This window comes from Corapipo altera, unplaced genomic scaffold (assembly GCF_003945725.1).
Source record: "Corapipo altera isolate COAL_440 unplaced genomic scaffold, ASM394572v1 61281, whole genome shotgun sequence".
In the NCBI taxonomy this organism is placed as follows: Eukaryota; Metazoa; Chordata; class Aves; order Passeriformes; family Pipridae; genus Corapipo; species Corapipo altera.
Window position 1 is genome coordinate 4,251,671 of NW_020884921.1, and position 21,229 is coordinate 4,272,899.

Sequence of the window (21,229 nt, forward strand, 5' to 3'; positions counted from 1 at the left end):
AGAAGGCAAGATATGAAAAAATTTCAGCAGATAAAAAGAGGTTGGCTGGAGAGCTGTGAAAGTGGGAGCAGTAGTTTGTTTTAGTGGCCTCAGGAAAAATTCACTTAATGCTTTTGGGTAATGCAAAGCTTTGAAAACCTGAATGTTTAGATGCCTTCTGAGAACTCTAGAGAGACATGCAAGTGTCAACATGCTGCTATTTGTCAGTTCTTTTAACAGTGGGAAAAAAAATAAAATCAAAATATATATACATATTGTATTAGCTGGTAATGGCAATCACATGATGTCTTCTTGACCCAAGAGGTACTTAGATATGAAGTGAAGCTGATACACAAAGCCACTTAAGGGAGAAAAATTACTGATGACGAAAATACATCTGAGGGAAGAAAGTGTGTAATGAGAGCTTGCAGGCTTCAGTAACATGAAAAAAATTACAATTTCAGGAGAGTAAGTACCATTTAATAGCAATGGAGTCACAGCTCTTACAAGGTAAACAGTACCTTGTGGACTCCAGGACGGAATTTTTTTTTTCACTCTTACTGTTATAATAGCATAATAGAATCAATTAAGGTGGAAAGTACCACCAAGACCATGGGAGTCCAACCATTAACCTAACACTGACAAGTCCAGTACTAAAAGATGTCCCCAGGCACCACATTGACATGGTTTTTGAACACTTCTAGGGATGGTGACTCCATCATTACCCTCGGCAGCTTGTTCCAGTGCTTGACCATGTTTTCAATGATGAAATTTTTCCTAATGCCTGCCTGATACTCCCCTGGTGCAAGCAGAGGCCGTTCCCTCTTGTCACATCAACACCTGAACGGAGGCTGTGGTGAGGTGGGGGCCAGTCTCTCCTGCCGTGCCTGCAGTGAAGGGACCAGAGGAAATGGCCTCAAGATGAAACAAGGTAGATTAAGATTATTAAGATTAAATATTAAATTTTTTCTGTTAGTGAGGTCAGGCATTGGAATAGGTTGCCCAGGTAGAGTCACTGGACTGGAGTCCTGGAGGTGTTCAGGAGGAGTCTGGATCTGGCGCTGGGTGATGCGGTTCAGTGGTTTAGGGGTTGCACTAGCAGTGCTGGGCTGACGTTGGGCGTGATGATCTCAAAGGTCTCTTCCAGCCTTGATTATTCTGCGATCCTTTTTAAGACCCCGAGCAGCTTGGCCCCCACACGCAGGCAGCCGCTGCGCTGGTGAATCTCTCCACAGCCCCGTGCGTTCCCGCCCCTCAGCGGCGAGTGGCTCCCTTTGTTACCGGATGGCCCCGCGGCTCCCTCCGCTCCAGCTCCCGATCCCTCACGGCCCCGCCGGCACCGCAGCCCGCGCGCAGGCGCGGAGGGGCCGCGCAGGCGCGGAGCTCCGGGGCACGCGGGCGGCGCTTCCCCGGGGTGGGCGCGGGCCGAGGCACCGCGCGGGGCGCTCGGAGCGGCCCAGCCCCCGCCCAGCCGGGCATTGTTCCCGGCCCGACTCCGCCGGGAAGTTTCGGCCGCGTCCCGGCTCCGCTCCCCGCCGGGGCGGGGCGCGGGGCGGGGGCAGGGGGCCGGGGCCCCTTTGTCGCCTCCTCCCCGGCGTGCGGCGGCCGGCGCGGGGGGCGAGGCTCACCATGATGGCGGCCGAGGCCGCGGGGGAGGAAGGCGGCTCTGGCGCTTCGGCCGGGACGGCGGTGGCCGGGGGGCCCGGGGAGCCGGGGCAGTGCCTCGCTGTGTGCCGGGGCAAGGCGCCGGGGCCGCAGGGCCCGTTCCCGGCCGGCGGCGGCCCCCCGGGCGGGCCGGCTTTGTGCTCCGTGCTGGGGCTGCTGGAGCTGGGCGCGGGGCCTGCCCCTACGGCCGCCGATCCCGGCACCGCCGGCTTCCCCCCACTGCCGCCGCCGCCGCCCCCCTTGGCCGGGGGGCTGGGGACAGTGGACGAAGGGGACTCGCTGGACGGGCCGGAGTACGAGGAGGAGGAGGTGGCCATCCCGCTCAACGCGCCCCCCACCAATCAGTGAGTACCCGCCGGGCCTGGGGAGCGGGGGCCGCGCCGGGGAAAGTGTGTCAAACGGCTGGAAGTCCCATAGTAGTTCTGCGTCCCACCCCCTTCGCCTTCCCTCCCTCTCTCTCTCGGTTCCGCTTCAGCAGGAAGGCTGGTGCACCGGGACACTGCCCGGGGAGCCCCATCCCGGGCGAGGGACACCCGCTGTCCGCAACCCGGGGGGTGAACGGCGGCAGGAGAGGTCGGATTCCTTCCCCTTCACCGAGAGTTGATGTTCCAGTGGTGATTGGGATCAGCTCCTAGGAAATAGGGCGCTCGAGTTAGTTTTTTGCAAGTTTTCATTGCGATAGTGCAGGCTGCCAGGAAGAGTGAGTTATTCCGGTTGTGGATTAAACTACCTATCGGGGAAACTTTTCCAGTCTCTGGTAGCGCCTTCTCCATAGAGCCATAAACTTCATTTTTTTTTTAATAAAAGGAAGAAAAGCTAAACATGGCATAGAATACTCAATATATCATGTAATCATGTTGTATTGCATTGCCTTCTACTCAAAAAAGTAACGCTTTTCTTTTCCATTTCATATACGCACACAGCCAAAGTAATGCGCACGTTTGGTCTTTTTAACAGTTCATACAGTCTGGGACAGTGGATTTAAAATGGATTAAATTCAGTTCCGTATTTTAAAGTGTTGACAGGGGATATTTTTATAAATGGTGTCTAACTGTCTTGATGCTCAACTAATTTAAAATAAAGTTGTTTGCAATTAGGTGATGTTTGGTGAGAGGAGACAGTTGGAATAAATTGTAAACCTGTAGTTAGGTTTTATTGTATTTATCCATACATTAGCTTAATCAGGATTCCTGCAGTTCTGATAATAGAAGGGATCTTGCACTAGAGGCAGACTATTTCTTTGTTTATATTGTGTGAAATATAAGATCAGCTAATGTTATGTAGAGTCCATGTAATTAGTAAGTACTCTAAAAGCAGTCTTTGGGTTTCACTATAGAAAATCTGCAGGTTTACACGAAGTACTTGTAGGGCTTGTATCAGAACAAAAAACAACTATTTTCTTCGATATTCTTACCATATTCTCCCCAGAATGAAATTGCTTCAAAGGCTTCCATTCTTTCGTCAGTGTCTAAATATGTTGTTCCTGAAACTATGGCAAGTATATTGAATAATGTGGGGAGTTAAGATACATGGGGTTTATATATATATATATATATATATATATACAGGTCAGAAAGATAATTTAAAAACCCATCTGAATTTTGGGGTCTTTCTTAAGTTCTCTCATAACTCCACTGTCACTTATCTTCTGCATTGTCACATACTTTCATGATTTCAGGAGCTAGTGTCTTTGTATGTAGAACATAAACTGTAACACTGTAGTATTTTTTTTTTTTAAATTAATCTCTCTAGCCTTGATAGGCTTTCTGGCAGTCCATTATTCTTTTAATTCCTGGATTTGTGGAAGTTTGTAGATATTAAGGCCTTGCTTTGTGAAGACAGTCTTTGAATAGTCTTAAACTTGTAGAATTCCTTAGTGAGCTAGAAATAGGACTAGGCAGATTTGACAGAAATGTGGGAAATAGAAGCATGTAAAAAGCAAATGCTTTTCAGTCTTGTGTACCAAGCTGGTGAAGTACAGGATTCTGCTTTTCTGGTTTTCTCTGAAAGTTCAGACTGCTTTTGTCAGACCTGGCTAAGTTCCTCAGCGAACTGAGGAAAAAGCCAAAAAGCAAGGAAAGCAGGGTAATTATTTATGAGCAATCACTTGTTTGATGCTAAATAATTGTTACCACACTGACAATTTTGAATGGGTTTTGCAGTTAGATTATTGTCTTATAAGTCATATGCAAGCATGATGGTTTAACTTTCACAAAAGAGGACGTCAGGTTTCTGACAAGAAGGACAGGCTAGGGGAACACTGCAGCCCTGATTTTGTCTTGCCTCAGAAGGCTACTTACCTTATTTAAGGGGGCATTGATGTTTATAGAGCACCAGGGCTTAGCTCTGTGGCTCTAAATATTTTTCTCTTGAAGATTCTTAAGTACAGAAACAGACAAGAAGTAAAATACACTTAAAAATTGATTCAGAAGTTTGTGCCTCCAAATATTTAGCCTTTTCCTTTATAGTTTTTATCCTTGATGTGTGACTTTTCCGTAAAAAAATTAAATTGGCTGATTATTTAGAAGCTTTTTTCCCTTTCATTCATCTCTTATTTATTCTATGCAGTGTCAGTTTTTACCGTTCTCAGTTAAGTCATACAACTGGCATATGTCAATAGTAAATTCTGTCCTTTCAGTCCTGCTTTTTTATTTTGGAATTTCCATTTCTTTGTAGTTATACCATCTGCTTCTGTGGAGTTGAACTCTTGATTTATTACCAAAGCCACAGATCAGTATTATCCATCATTGCATACAAGGAAAGCTCCAATGTAAGTCTTTAAGAATGGAAATGGATCTTGAAATTTAAACTTGTGTTCAATTTCTCTAGTTGAATGTGACTGCAAACTGCTGTTCCATTTGTTTAAATATGACTGCCGGCTCCACCCTTTCCCACTTCCTCCTAATTCATTCAGTTTTTATAGGAGGAGTGCAGGGTGGCTTGATGGATAATTCCATGATTCTGTCACGTGGTTTTGTCTTAGTTGCTTATAATATGTTATGGGTACATCAGAAAATTAAGAGTGCTCTTCACTCCTGGCCTTGCTCTGTGTGATGCAAAATTACTGTTCTCCTCTATAGGAATGAGAAGGTGTTAATTCTTTTATAATTGTGAGGACTCACTAGGCTTCTTTTCCTTCCCATAGATGTGCATCATGTTTCAGGATTTGCTGAATGATTGGTTACTGACTGCAGGGAGAACTATCTGGTAAATGTTGCTGCTGTTTTTTTCAGGTTCATACTACAATCTTAGATTAGACTTTTAAGTTTAAATAAAAAAAATTAAAGCATTCTTCACAAACTTAGACACAGCTTTATCACTTCTTCTTCTCCTAGCTTGTTTTACAATTTAAAAGAAAACCCAAAGCAAACAAAAATGCCTAAACACAAAACAAAATATGAGCTCCCAGTCTCCAAGTTCTAGGCCATAAAGATGTTATAGACAAATGCTTTTTTAAACATGAAAAAGCTTTTAAGTACTGTAAAGTTGACATTCTATCTTTCACAATAAGTAACGTGAAGAGATGGGAAGCGAAGCAGATGCAAGTTCTGCACTTCCCATCAGGATGCTGTAAATATAGTTTGTTGTGGGAGGTCAGGATATGTCCATCTTTGCTAGCAAGCACCTAATGTGCTTAATTTCCTCTTGTCTTTTTCATGTACCTAAGGAACATGTTAGTGTTAGCATTTTCTTTAATTTTGGAGCAGTGGGAGAATGTGTTACATATGTTAGTGTGTAACACATCCTCTTTACGCATGAACTCAAAATCTCCCAGTAGGGTTGATTTTTTTTTTTTTTTTTTAATCTTTTATCTGGAGTGAAACTGATTTAAGTGTCTATGTGTGTGTTTTCATATTTTTCTGGAGCACAGCAGTGGTGTGTTTATGTTGCAGCTTAATGCTAGGTGGGAGGCATAGGATGCTAGGAAATAAAATGAGCAGCTTTGTGCTTGTTTAGGTCCCCTGCCTTCTATCCCATTTGCAAAGCTCAGTGACAGGCTGAACTAGTGTAAGGAAATGCCTTCAGATTTAGTGAATGAACGCTGGTTCAGTTATTTATATATTTGATTTAAAATCTTAGTTGACAATATTGATTTAGATCCTAGTGTAACATTAAGATGCTAGGAACAGTTCCAGTATTCTAGGAAAAATGGCATTTTCATGTGATGGTTTTAAGCAGTGTTTATCAGTTTGAAATGGAAATCAGTTGAACTGTGAAAGTGGTCAATCACATAAAATAAAATAGGCTGTCAAAATACCTGGTTAAAACAAATCTTGCCCAAAGCAGATGTACTCTTACAATCACTCTTGGTGCCTGTTGAGGCAAGATAATGAGAAAAAGAGCTGAAGATAGAGGTGGGTAGAGAAATATAAATAAGCATGGATTGCATGAAAGTAGAACATTTTTCCATCTGAACATAGAGTGAAGTTCTAGTATCTTCACATGAGTGTTGGAAGTGTCAAGTCCAGAGTTCTGCACCATTTGTTTGTTTCGGAAGATCATGGAAAGAGATTTTGTTCCGAATAATGGTGAAAGGCCCTTTTACAGACTGATGAATGAATCTGTTGCACTGGAAACTGAGGGGAAATAATGTTGGCATGTTCAGTTAGGTACTGTATTAAAAAAAAAATGAAATGTGATATAAATTGATTTTGGCGTACAAGGTTTCTTCTCTTTTTAGCACTTAATGTAGTTAGCAGTGGATATTTTCCTTTTTAGGTAATGAGTTTCTTTATTAATTCCTGTTCTCTCTGGCAGAGAAACACCTTATTTTTCTCAAGTTGGTGGATAATGTACTGTTGGGGCTACTTACAGAACAGACCTGAATATAAATCTGTTTCTAGTTCTGACTGAATGTGTGGTATTAGAAGTGTGATCTTCACTGAGTGGTTAAACACAGTGGGGCAGCATCGTACCTAACCCCATACAGGAAGTGAAGCTGTAAGTGAACCGAGCTACATAGGTAAATGAAAGCTTCAGATAAAGAAAACCAGAAGAGGGACAGCATTTGAAGCCAGAAAAAGTTTGAGGAGGATTTTTGAGTAGTCTGTATTTCTAGTTAACTTCAGATGATGTTATTTCATTTAAACAGTGACGAGAGTCTCTTGACCTGCTCTTTATATATGTTTTATTTTGTGTCATAGAGTGACTCCCAGAATATCAGTGTGGGACTTCCACACTTCATCAATTGGCCTGCCCTATTGAGAAGCATAACATCATGCTGTATTTCTTGATCTTTTTTTTCTAAATGTTTTATGGCTGTGGAAGAAGGAGGAACACAAATTTTACAGTGGGGGAGTGGGTCTCTTCAGCAAAGGACTCCATTTTCTTACATACCTATCTTTCTACCTTAACAAAACCAAAAAAAAAGTCTTGATATTTGTCTTGCTGGTAGACACAATAGGAGAGAGGAGAAGAGATCTTAACATGATCTTAGTGCTGCACTGAAGTATTGCAGTATGGATTCCTCAGTGTCCCTCCAGAGTACAATCAGTACAAGTAAAATGTTATCAATGCTTGACAAGGTGTAGATGCTTGACCAGCTTTATATAATTTTATATACTATATAAAGACTGAAGGTAGTCTTTAACAGTTTTTGTTTTTAAGTAAAATACCTGCTTTATCACTCTGGATAGTGATAGAGCAGAAAAAAGTTTCTGTTATTACTTAAGTCTGTGTATAAATTTTGGTTTGTGCTGAGAGGATTTGTGAGGGGAAAATTGTGCTTAACCAACCTAAGAGCCTTCTGTGATGAGGTTATTGGCTTGGGAGAAAGGGAGAGAATTTAGCTTAACTTTAGTAAGGCTTTTGACACCTTCTTCCATAGCCTCCTCACAGACAAGCCCACAGTGTACAGGTTAGGTAAAAGGACAGGCATCTCACAGAAAACTTGTTGAATGCCTGGGAACAGAAGGTGGTGATTAGCAGCACAAAGTCCAGGTGGAGGCAAGTCACTGGTGGTATTCCCCAGGGTGCATCCAGGGGCCAATACTATATAAGACTTTGATTAATGAACTGGATGCCTGGACAGAGTGTTTGCACCCTTAGCAAGTTCACAGACAATGCAGAACAGAGAGCAGCTGCACCAGGTGGGTGTGCTGACATCCAGAATGATGTGGACAGGCTGGAGAATTGGGCTGCAAGAGTTCTTGTGAAGTTAGACAAAGGAACTGCAAAGCTCTGGCACTGGGGAGTAGTAACTCCAAGCACCTGGTGGGGCAGAGCATTTGGAAAGCAGCTCTGCAGAGAAGGCCAAGAGAGCTGGGACTGTTCTGGAGGAGTCTTGAGTGGGTCTTAAACATGAGTATAAAGATCTTATGGGATGGGATGAGATGAGAGAACCAGACTAACCTCAGTGGTTGCTGTGACAGGTCAAGAGGCAATGGAGACAAATTAAAAAACTTGAATTTCCATCTAAATACAAAAGAATTATTATTTTTTTTAATGGTGGAGGTTGTCAAACAGTGATAGAAATTGCTGAGAGTGGTCATGGAGTCTCTGTAGTTGGAAGATGTTCATAACCCAATGGAACATGTCCCTGAGCAACTGGATGTAGCTGATCCTACCTGTAGAGGGTGTGGGGGGGCAAGGTTGAACTGGATGATCCCCGTTGGTTACCTGTGGTGATTCTATCTAGATGTATAAAAATACTATTTATAGTTGAGGATCCATGTTACAGACCTATTTGATGAAAATCGTTCCTTGAAGTAGTCAGGCATAAAGTCAGGGCAGTAGCTAAGAGGGAAGATTTGTAATGAAAGTACAAGGAATATTTAGGTTGGCAAAAAGAGTATTTCATTACTTTCTATATAGGCATATGTCTTAATTTCTGCTGTAAAAGCTCAAGAATTTGCCTTTAAAAAAGGGTCTTTCTAAGCTACCTAACAGTGCTATTTAAATATTGATTAACTTGTTTCAGTTACCTACCATTTCCTTCTAAAGTATGTTTTGATTACAATTGGCTAGCATGTAGAAATTAATGTATACAAACGAATGTTGCTAGATTAACTTTAAAGCTCCAGTTGTATTTTAATAATGGAGTATTGAGGTCTCCAGGACACTTAGTGTATCCAGTGGGTGTTATGGTAAGTTAGCAGTCTGATTCTTATGATGATCAGACCCTAAAAAATTCATTTTCATGTTCAAATTTCAGTATTTTCAACTGCTTCTCAGGCCACCTTCACACCAAATCAGTTGTTTTTGTTAGTGTTTTGGTTTTTTGCCGAACTGAAATAGCAATAGTTTTTCATCCTCAAGTGGTAATTGTTTGGGTTTTTTTGTGAGTATAAAGTTTCATCAGGCTTGGAATATATAGAACCATAGAACCAAAAAATGGCCTAGATTAGGAGGGACCTTGGAAGATCCTGTGTCCCAACCTTTTGTGGGAAAGGGAGTATAGCTGAGATTATCTGTCATCCTGTCCAATCACATCCTGAAAACCTCCAGTGAGGTTTTTCTTCCTCCTGAGGGAGTTTAAATAAATAACTTTAACTACTGGAACACTGTGATGGGATGCCCCTGAGCCTTCTCTTGTTCAGAGAGAAGGGACCAAGCTCATTCTTTTGTCACAGGGCAGGTTTTCCAGCCCTTTGTTCATCTTTTTGGGCCCTCCTTTGGGCCCTCTCCAGTCTGTTCACATCTTTCTTGACTTGTGTGGAGCAGAACTGGACACAGTCCTCCAGTGGCAGCCTCACAGCTGGGTGGAGTGGGAGGCTGGTGAAGGGACTTGAACACAAGTCCTATGAGGAGAGGCTGAGGGAGCTGGGGTTGTTTAGCCTTGAGAAGAGGAGGTTCAGGGGAGACCTCATCACTCTCTACAACTGCCTGAGAGGAGGTTGTAGCCAGGTGGGGGTTGGTCTCTTCTCCCACACAACTATCAGTAAGACAAGAGGGCATGGTCTTAAGCTGTGCCAGGGGAGGTTTAGGTTAGATATTAGAAAGAAATTCTTTCCAGAGAGGGTAATCAGGCATTGGAATGGGCTGCCCAGGGAAGTGGTGGATTCTCCGTCCCTGGAGGTTTTTAAGATGAGGCTGGACGTGGCACTTAGTGCCATGGTCTGGCAACTGTGGTGGTATTGGATCAAGGGTTGGACTTGATGATCTCAGAGGTCTGATTCTATGATTCGATGATCACCATCTAGATTTACCCAACCTTTAATGATCAATTCAGGAATCATATGGTAATTATGTGTAGATTTGTGTAAGATGTTTCTATGAAATTTTGTTCTCCTTCTTTATTGTTACTATTTTTAGCCCACCTCTTGCTTTCCATAAAATTATGCATATGTATGTAAATATTCAGCCATGTATGGCACATGCACAATAGGATATTCTGTCTATGGCTGATTAGGTTTTCTGCAGTTATGTTATAGATAAATTGCATCATTTTTTGTATGTAAAATTTAAGAGTAACCATAAATCAATGAATTTCTTCTCAATATTGCTGTCTTAGAGTTAGCACCAGAGATGTTACAAGATTCAAGCTTGGATACTTACATAATTAAAAGGGATGGTAGAGAAGTGTCTTTATTGCTCTAGAAGCAAAATACTACCAAACCTCTGTAGTAATCATCTCAATTATTCAAATCTAGAAACAGGTTTTTTTTTCTTCTTAGTTGTATACACGATTTTATGTCATGCCGTTGTTGTGTATGGGTTGTACTCTCTAGGTTATATTCCCCCACTGTTGTTCCTAGTGCATGTGGGAAGTTTTGGACAATGCAGTTCAGGCATTGCACCCCTCTTTGATTTCTAGTATATAACTGTCAGGGTTTTCTCATTATAGAAGCAGTTATCTATCTGTGGGCGTGACACATCTCTCTAGAGAGGCAATCCAGCTTGCAGGAGGAGGTGAGAGTGAAACACAAAACCAAAACCTGTGCTTTGTTAGTGAGAGCGAGTTGGAAGGAGGAGAGAAAGGTGGAGGAACCTCTGGTAGATTTAATGAGGGTAATGGCTGACAAGTTGAACAACATCTTAGAATTTCCTTAATTATTGTAAAAAAGTATCTGCCTATTTGTGTAGTAGTATTAACAGTATTTCTGTAGTAGTTACTCCCAGTTCAAACAGAAAAAGGTGCATTTTTGACCTCAGGGCCCAGTTAACATAGCATGTAAAAATGGGAAGTTTCTAGCTAAAACCTTTAATGAATTCCAGAACTCATTTCCTAATCTGATCCTGCAGTAGGCAAAATGCAAGCTGTTTCAAGAGCTATTTTTCATCAGGTTTAGCTGTATTTCACTTGCTTATTGGTGGCTCTTGCAAAAAATGAGATAGTCTTTTCAGTGCTGGATATTATGCTGTTGTCACATCTCTGTCTCTTAAAGTTATAGCACTGTTTGCTACAGCAACTGAAACTTTTAGAACCTTTCTACCCTTTGTGAAGTTATTTAAATGTATTCGTCTTCTACTGTATGCTTATCTTACTCTTTCATCTTTGTGTAGTCTCTTTGTTAAGACATACTGAGGTTTTTGGTTGATCTGTTTTGTTCATCTCAGAACTCCTTTATCTTAGAGGTGCATCCATTTTAGCATATTTGCAGATCTTTTTCTGGTAGCAAGTTTTTTGTGATGTGGAGAGCTGCAAAGACTTGGTCAGAAATTGGTAACTACTGAATAGTAACTAACAAGACAGGAAGAGGAGGTGAATTTAGTAAAGTCTGACTGATATTTAGTTTAAGCTCTACAAATTATGTGCATAAAGGCAGTAATCAGCCTTACAAATCTGATGGAGATAGGGGATAAAGTGCTGAAAGGCAGAGTCTGGAAACAAATGGTAAAACTAAAAATGCATTTTAGGCTGAGAGAAGCTGTAAGACTGAAATGAAACTTGAACAGTGAATAGGAACATTGAATCTTCAGATGGAAGGCTTGAGGGGAGAATGGTTGATGTTAACAGAATATGACATTCAAGATGTTTTGTTGTGTAATTTTCTCCTTTGTCTTCATGAAATTGTACTTGAGACTTCTGTGTGCCTTTTGAAATTGAGGATTTTCACCAGTTCTAGGTAATCTTTGCTATTTTGCTTCTAATTGGAACAGAGCTAGTAGTCTCAGGAGGTGGTAACAAGAATCTCTAATGTGTGAAAGGCGCTAAGGCAGTGTCTGAATTGCTAAAAGGGTGGCTCTGACTGTGACTCCTTCAAGTTCTCTGTTGTTTTTAATGGGTTTTCTGGAAGCAGCAAGTTATGGCTGAGAAGAGCTGTGAGTGAAGTGAATATGACTTTTTTTTCTGTGCACCATAGCTTTTTCTAGATGGAAATAGAGAGGTCTGCAGCTGTTATCAACATCTGTATTTGTACTAAAATGCTGAAATTCACTTTTTCCCCCCTTCTGCAGTTTATCTTTTATTGTCTCATCACTAACCTACTGTGTTCCCAAGTAAAAATTGCAGTGTACTGTAAGAGCAGAATTCTTTAGTGGAACAGCAAAGCTTCATACTTGTGTTTCCCACATGTAAAAAGGAAATATGTAAATAAAAGGACTTGCTTGTACAATGTGACATGCTTCCACGCACAATAGCAACTGACTCCTTCCACATGGTAAATTCACCATCTGCTACCTCTTTGTGAGCAGCCTGTGCCTTGCATGGGCCTTGTGTGTCCATGTTGGGGCCAGGAGCCCTGTTGCTGTACTGTGGGCTTGCTAAAGGGGTGCAGTGTAGCTGCAGTCCTGCTCACAGCAGAGAGTGCTGGCTGGGCCAGATGGGACTGGTGTGGCTGGGTGTGTGGTACCCAGCATCTTCCTTGGAGCATACGAAAATTTAAGGATCTCTTGTTTGCATGCAGACCAAAGGTAACAGCTCTGACTGCAGTGCAGCTCATTCCATGAGGTTTATGATTTGGCATATGGCTGTCAACCACTGGATGTAGCTGTGACTGTAGTGTAGGGACCATTCTCTTCCACAGCTCTGTATTTCTTGGGTTGATGCATAAGCTGTTTGTGATATTATTGCTTCTGCGTTCTGTCTGCTTGCTGTCATTAAGATCCTGATATATAGGATTGGGGTTTTGAACATGCTGCTTTTGATTTAAACTGGCAGATGGAAGTATTTTCATGCACAGTTTTTGACTGGTTTGTGACACATGGAAGCCTATTATTAGTATTCTCTTAGAAACAAAATAAAAAACAATGATACAAGTTTATTAAAGCAGATAGTTAAACAGGTGGTCAGAGAAACAACCACTGGAATTGTGATTTGTAGTTGGTAGGACATTTTATAGTTGAATCATTTCATAACATTCTCTTACAAGGCTACTTATGTTTTCTCTTTCAGTCCTTGTTGTAAAATCAACTGTATTGTTAGAGCACTAGCTGTGATTCAGAATGTCATTGAATTGTTTGCTCAAAACACACTGAAAATAGTGGATTGTCAGCATGTAAGAAGTTGCAAAGTTAATGTTAGAAATACACAAGTGTTCCTAGATAGGACTAGGCAAGCAAGCCTGCCTAGTTTAATTTAAGGATCTCTCTTCCCTAGAAATTATAGGGATCTTGTCTTTTGCAGTGAGGGAGGATATACATCTAAGTGGTAGCGAATTATTGTTTTGAGTGCAGGCATTTGATAAGTCATAGCCACGTGGCAACTTCATGTTTGAAGAGCAAGGCAAATTTCTTAAGTGATACCTTCCAATCCAAATCGTAATTCCTTTCATGAGACTTACAGTGCACTGTACATAGCACTTCCTTTTGCATCTGTTAAGAACCTGTATGGTTAAGCATTGCTTCTGACTGTGAAAACATTAAACTTGAAGCTGTTTTGGTTGAAAAATACTGAAGTTGTTGGTCTTGACTTACAAAACTCAGAGGGAGAGGTGGTTTCTTTTGGTGTATTTTTGCAGAAATAATGAGCTCAAGCTTCGCTAATATACTTGATTGAAGGTTGAAACCAAAGAATCTGGGACTTCATTTCATTTCAGAAGTTATGGTAGTGTGGTCGTATCCTTCATCGTGTTTGCAGTCTATTCTCTGATGAAATTACGAATATGGCAGGTTCTTTAATTTACTCATTTCTGTTGTACTTTCTTTGGCACTGACTATTGAATGGATCTTTCTGTGTAACTGACAATACCGCATAAGTGTTCTTAACATTTTTCATCAGTGCTCGGTACATGCGTCAGTATTCACAGAAAAATTGATCTATGGATATATTTCAAAGCAAAAAAAAACCCCACAGCAGTTTAACAGAAGTATTAAGAAAATATATAATGCAACTCCTTAGCTGAGCACTTAATATCCTTAAATCAAATCAAATACTTCAGTTTTGTAAAACAGTCTTTACTGCTTGCATCATTACCTTCAAGAACTTTGATAGCATAGTTGCAGAGTGCATCTTTCTATAACACTGAAAACAGGCGATAAGTAGATGAATTATAAGACGTGCGCTTCTGACTATGAAGTCTTTCAGCACTCTTAGATTGTATATTGCTTGAATAAACTGTTTTTGTCTAGTGATAAAATTCTGCTCTCTGGAAAAATGTAGTTATTTCTTGACAAGCATTTTGCATACTCTAATGGTATCATACATACTTGCACTTGAGTGTGTATCCTGTTCTTTAAAGATGTGTACTATCTACAGAGGCTTCCTGAGGATGATGTCACTTGAACTGTTCTCTGTTATCATTGCTCAACACTGAGTGCTTTGCTGCAGTTTGTATTAAATTTAGGGTTAATATTTATCTCTGTGAGTAGTGCTATATAGACTAATTTGTACATTACACTAATGCACAGTGAGCTGTAAAATACGGTGTTTTTTCCATCAGAAGTTAATATTTCAAATACCGACTCAGTGACACTGATTTTAGTTGCACTCAGAAGTTAACTCGATATTTTTATTTCAGAAAACAAACTTTTTCCTAAATGGGGCAGCAAGTAATTTTTAACCTTGCTTTACCAGGTAATAAATGTTTTCTGGTAGGGTTGATATAAGACGGTTGAATGGGACAGAGTGCCTGTTCAGTGTTAGAGAAAGTGACCTCCCATATGTGGGCTATACTAATATATATATTGCTGTCACCAGCAAGGAGGGTGTTCTCCTTGTTCAAGGCTTCTGGACTGAAAATTGGAGCACCCAGGTTTGTGCTGTCATTCTTAGAAATCCCTGTCCCTTACACAAAAGTTGATTGTTTTGTTTGCATATTTTTTTTTTTCTCAGTAAATTTTTTATTGGTAATTTCTGTTCTTACTAAGATTTCCACCTTCCTCATTTTGAAACTGTGCCTTTTTTTTTTTTAGTTTGGCACTGTAATACAGGTGTTTCTCAAAAGAATTAAGATTATTTTTCTCATGTGGGTGATAAATAGGAACAAATAAAAGCTCAGTAAACCTATTGTTAATTTAAAATAGACTTTATGGAATGTTGGTTTCCTTGAATTTCTTGATCAGGAAAGCTTCTTAGATCTCTGGGCAGTTTCATACTTCACGAAAGTCAGGCTATCCAGGAAAGCAGAGCCCATCAGTGACATGTGCTGGGAACAAACTCACTCGAGTTTCACCTATGCTGTGCACACTGACAAGCAGAGTATTTTATCGTAGGTACTTCAAAATTGACAGTCTTGATTTTGTTTCATTTCCTAAAGGACTCTTCTGGGAGGGGAAGTATGATCCACTTTTTTGTGGACCATCTTTGAATGACAGGTTTCTGTTCACAAGGCTGCTGTGCCCTGGAATGGGATGACACAGGATCTCGGTAATGTAACTTGACCTGCAGCAGTCTTAAGTGCTGTGTATTGCACATACACAACAGTGCTCTTTCTGGTTGAACTTGTTTTGATCAGGATGAGGAAGAGAGGCAAATGAGACCTGTATTAGCAAGCACATGGCTTTGCCAGGGTAAACAGTATCTGTGCTGGTGCTGCTTCTACTGGTAAAATGATTTTTACTAGTTTAGTCTATCTGATTTTAATTTTGACAAAAGCTTTCAAAGCTTTGGCTTCAATTTTGTAGAAAAAAATGTATCTGGTCAGATTTTATCAACAGTTTAGCTATTAATTTTTTTTGGAACTGCAATCTATGACATATTTGGTATTCTTGTATATATTAGTTCAAAAGGTCATTTACATATCTCTTCCAAATTGCATTTTTGTGACTCTTGCAAGACATATGCAAAGTGTTAGAATTAAAAGGCACATTATCTGAAATAGTGAAGTATTTAAATTGTCTAAAACAGTGGCTGTTTGGAAGGTGATGTTTTCTTGAATGTAAAAATTAAAGTTTGAATTACTCAGAGTTAGTTGGTGGAGCTAATGAATTATTACAGTGTATAACTCTGGAACATGCTGTGGCTTTGTGAAGGTGGTGAGAGCAACGGTTGGCCCTATTTGAAAAGTACTCTCCATTGCTGCCTTTTTTTTTTTTTTTTTTTTTAAGGAAGTAATATTTGATCATTTTGGATAGAACGAGGGTTCTCACAAAGGCTTGTAAATAAACTGAGGTAAGGTGATTGAATGCTTGAATGATAACAGTAGGTTGAAGTATTCCCTTGTTGTACTGTGCAGTCTGTGATTTGCTGTGCATCAACACTCATTTTCAATTGATAGGGTACACATCGTGATTAGGAAAGATGGCTTTGGGGCTGGATGGTGGTCTGGTGACTGCTGTCCCATTCACAGGCTTGGCTGCAGTAGTATCTCTGTCAGCTGAGAAGCAGGCTGATACCATGCACTTCTCAGTTTGTGCTTTTGAAATATCCAGCCTGAACTAAAGCCTGTGTAGGCTTAAAATGCAGGAGTCTTTCAAGTCAGATCACTCACCTCTGTTCCTTTTAAAATAAGCAAATTAGGGAAGAGAAAAAAACTGAGGATACATATAGACCTTCCACCTCTTAGGGTGGTTCCTTGGGAGAAGCAGGTTATCTGAAAAACTTTGCTGTGTTAAAAGTCTTGTTTATTAGAAATAGGTAAACTTGGAGGTTAAACTTGTAGCAATCTAATAACTTCGAAACAAAGCTTTGAAGTTACATCACTTTTGACTGAAATCTTTTGTTAGTTTCATAGGTCTGCTGCGTGAGAATAAACAAAACCCTTAAGTTCTAAGGACACCCATTGTTACTCTTTTTCAGGTGGTATCATGGAAAACTTGACCGAACAATTGCAGAAGAACGTCTTCGACAAGCGGGAAAACCTGGAAGTTACCTTATTCGAGAGAGTGATCGGAGACCAGGTTCATTTGTGCTTTCATTCCTTAGTAAAACAAATGTCAATCATTTTAGGTGAGAATTAAATGTTTTATTTTGAATACTGTGATCCATTTATTTTTTGTTTCAGAACTCAGTAGGGTGCAAGCAGAAAACTATCATTGTATTATAATTCAGTATTTTTTACTCTTTATGCTTATGTCGTACAGCTTTTTACTTGTGTTTAATTGTTTTAAAATATGATGCTTAAAATTACTTTATAAAATAAAGAACAAAAGTGTCAGGAAACCGAAAATATCTGTATACAGAAGCTAGTCTAAAGTAGTTTTGAACAGACTTTAAGCAACATACAGGCTTCGTTAGTCAGTCAAGGAGATTGTTTTGAGTCTGTTCCATAGTAGTCATTGTAGCTCACATGGCATAGTTAAAGTGCTAGCACATCTGTTTGCTTCCTTAATTTGGAGGGGAAAAAATGAAAAAAAAAGAACCCAGGAGAAAAAAAAAGGAAGAAAAAGAAGAAACAAAGAGGTATTTAATAATAAAAACGTTTGCTGGAAACAGCTCTCAACATGTGTTAGAATTAGTTGTTTGTAATACAAGTAGCTCTTTATCCAGAGTGGTAGCTTGGATTACTTTACCATTGTCAAACAAGTCTGCATTAGTAAGTTCGTTTATTCCTTGGTGTAGATGAGGTGTATTCTTAGAGCAGCTTGAAGGTTAGTCAGCAAGTGGAGTGCTGCAGTGTAATGTTCCTCTTTACAGAATAGGAAGGCAAATGCATTTCTTCAGCAGTAAAAGAAGTATTTGTCAGTTGTCTAGGTCCTAACAAACAGGTCGGAAGCAAATACTTCTTATGAAGTTGGGAATTATCCAGAATACTGTCTTATGAACCACTGTGTGCATGGCTTGCAAATGTAGGGAGATTTTGGTTGCATCTACTGTGTGATGAAGTGTGATTCAGAGGTCCTGATGTACTATAGCCATGAAGGCATAATTCTACTAAGTGCAGACAATGTGACACGCAGATAGTACCTCATGTTTGCATCTTGCCATCTGAGCTCTCATTTTCAGCTTCTCAGCTGTACTGATACACATATGGGAACTGCTTCCTGTGTAGCAGTAGCAGAAAAGGAAACTCTGGCCATACTTGCCCTCTAGCGCTGTTTTGGAGTCTTGGATTATTTTTAAGATCTTCTCCATTCAAAGTCAGTGTCAGGCAATTGGCTCTTGGTTTATGCACCCTGTAAAAGTGGGTGCATCTCGTGTAGAAAATACTCAAATGATTTCCAATTCCCTAAGAAAAATATTTTCAATCCTTAAGGAATCTTTCTTTCAGTTCTTTTGGTGTCCCTTGAAAGTTGTATACAGTCATATATGCAGCATGTTTTTGGTGAGTCTGTGATAAAATATACTTTGAGAGAATATATTTATTTTTAATCTTTTCCTTCAGAGTTTTCGATGATTACAGAAGTCTTTCTGTATTTGCTAACTCAGTGTTCTGAAGAAAGGTTTCATTTAAGCTTGATGAAATAATAATCCAAAACACTAAATTTCATTTAGAACCTAATCCCTATTGAATAATTTGCCAAGGAATCTTAGAGAAAATCTGCTAAAACACCTAGCCTGTGTCCTTAGAGTTGCATTGTTTTCTGACTCCCCTTGCAGTGCTATATGCTTATAAACTTTAGATTTAATCTCTGAAGATTCATCTCTATGTACATTTTATGTCACTGTTTGGGAGAAATAATTTAGTTCAAACTATGCATTAAAGAATCTCTGCTTTAAGAAAAATCACCAACCTTAAATAATAATAAACAGTTCTGTAGGAAGTTAAATTACTGAAATGGTTGTGTAAGCTTTTTTCCATTAGTTATCAAATTTTTAATTTGAGTATAAAGTACATACTTTGATTATTCCGAAGTAATTTCTTAATGATTAATATGGATGCTAAGCTAACTGTAACGAAGGGACTAATGTTTGAAGGTGTTAGTTTTCTGTATTGTATAATCAAATGCAGTAATTTTTTGTTAAAATACTTTGCTACTTCATTAAATTTGTCTGTGATCATAAAAGGTGTATGTCCTGTATGATACAAATAATAATACTATTGTGTTTACCAGTGCATTGCTTCAGTTTTCCAGGACAGTCAACACATTTTTCTCCTTTTTTGTTTCAGTTAGTTCTTACAAATGTACTGCCTTTTCTGTAAATCAGCACTTTCTTTAGATAGAAGACTGGTGTATTATGCAATATATATCTGTAATTTTTGATTAAATATTTATTAGCTAAGGTTTAATTAAATGTTTATAGAGATCCTGTAATACTGCATTTTGCTGCATATAGGCACTGTTTTAAGAATCAAACATGATCCTAATCTCCTTTTCCTTAAAAAAATGGTAGCAAAAATTTTTCTAGTGTCAAACTTCTGTTTTTTTTAATTAACAGGATTATTGCCATGTGCGGGGATTATTACATTGGTGGACGTCGTTTTGCTTCACTCTCAGACTTGATCGGTTATTACAGTCACGTGTCCTGTTTACTGAAAGGGGAAAAGCTGCTATTTCCAGTAGCACCTCCAGAGGCAAGTAGTAACGTTTTATAGCAAAATTCTGAATTGTAACTTAACCTAAGTGTTCTTAACTTTAATCACCATTCATAGTTATCTTTGGGAAAACCACTTTAGAAAGTTTCCTGTAGTTCTGCAAAGGCATGTGTGGAACTATAGGGAATATAAAAATGCACTTTTACTGATACAAAGTAGTGATTTAAAAAAACCCCACTATTTATTGAAAATATATAATAAGGAAGCTAGAGGTGTTGCAGTTATCTCCAAATGTAGTAACAGGATTTTAAGTAGACAGAAATAAACAAGAAAGTGTGCAGATCTTGGCTAATAAAGAGTACTGTTGTAATGTAACCTTCACTGCTCTGTGGTATCAGGTGATGGTTTCAAGATATGCAGTCTGGAGATAACCAAGGTTTCTTTCACATGCCCATCCTTTAAACAATATAAGTAATTAAAATGAAACAAAACATTGCATAATATCCCACACAACAAAACCCAAAACCTAAATAACAGTGTTTCTAAATGTTAAACTTCTGGACATTTCTTCCAGTCTAAGTGAAAAAAAAGTTTAAAATGAGAGCTCTCTTAGCTAAGTGTATGAATTATGCATTTCCAGCTCTCAGTGGTTTTGAGCTTTGAAAGTTCAAAACTGGCAGGGGAGATATAAGTGATGTTACCAGTCCTTTGCCTCAGAATAGCATAATGCTGGGGAGAAGGATTCTACACTATAGAGAAGAGTATTATCTTTGATCTCTCCTCTTACATTGTAGCCTGTGGAGGACAGAAGGAGAGTTCGAGCAATTCTACCTTACACCAAAGTGCCAGAAACTGATGAAATAAGGTATGTTTGAATAATAGTAGTAGCTGCAAAATTCTCAAGAGTACTTACGAATACTGAGGATTTAAGTAGATGTTCATAGGCAAATACTGCCCAGCTGCATCTTTAAACTTAACACAGTTAGATTATGCCTCTCTGTTCTTTCTTTGGAAATAACAATAAGACTTTTTATTCTCAGTATTTGTTTGTATTAGTTGTAAGGGAAGGTACATTAAGTTTATAGAAATAAAATTAGTAATTTTATAGTTTTTAAAAGCCCTAGATTTTTACCAAAAAAGTAAGTTTGTGTGAAAGAATTCTGTGCAGAAATGCCTTACGTGAGTATGTGAAAGAAGTGAGCTAGGCTTTTTTCCTGAACTGCCACAGAACTGTTAGTAGATAAATAGTTCAAGGCAAACAATTCAAACCACTAGAAAGTGAACCTTGACTACTGATAAATTTAAGAAAAGGAAAAAAGGGCTTTTCAGTAGAAGAACATTTTCTGGTTACTTAGAATTGGTACTGCTTTCTTTAAATGGATTTTTTTTTCAGATAGAAAAATAGGAGTATTTGAAAGAGATTTGTAGTGATTTCTAATCTTATTAAGGAGTAGTTCTGGTTTCTTAAGTAGACGTAATACACCAGAATTGGGAATTGGCTTGGCTTTGGGACTATCAGCCTAAAATGTAGCGAAAGGTATGAGAGCTTTCTATCCTCTTTGGAAAGAAAATGTATCCCAGGGGTTGCAGTCCAGTCCTATGTGACCCTTTAAAAGATGATATGAGGATATTTGTTTTTGCGATTATGCTTTTTAAGAAGGTGGTAAGACAAGGAAGGGCCTTTCCAATGGCATATTGCAAATAAGGCTTCCTATTATGTGTGAGAATAAGAGAGACTGAGTCCATTAAGTGTCTTATTGCACCTACTAACTTAAGAGGAAAAAGCATTTTATTACTTTACTAATATAACAAAAATTGTAGAAAATTAAACCTTTTCTTCCTCTTTTAGGATAGAGCTGAAATGCAAAGTCTCTGTTTGGGTTTTGAGTTTATGTGGCATAGCTGGGACC

The 21,229-nt window shown here is 39.3% G+C and overlaps 1 protein-coding gene across 1 annotated transcript in view; it reads left to right on the forward strand.

Moving 5' to 3' along the window:
- Positions 1–1,589: 1,589 nt before the first annotated feature.
- The window catches only part of RASA1 (RAS p21 protein activator 1), a 51,187-nt gene continuing 31,547 nt past the window's right edge, over positions 1,590–21,229 (forward strand). The window contains exons 1-4 of the mRNA XM_027656936.1: positions 1,590–1,988; positions 16,703–16,852; positions 19,223–19,358; positions 20,114–20,184. Of these exons, the coding sequence (XP_027512737.1) occupies positions 1,609–1,988; positions 16,703–16,852; positions 19,223–19,358; positions 20,114–20,184 (737 nt within the window). The 5' untranslated portion in view covers positions 1,590–1,608. The remainder of the gene's footprint in view (positions 1,989–16,702; positions 16,853–19,222; positions 19,359–20,113; positions 20,185–21,229) is intronic.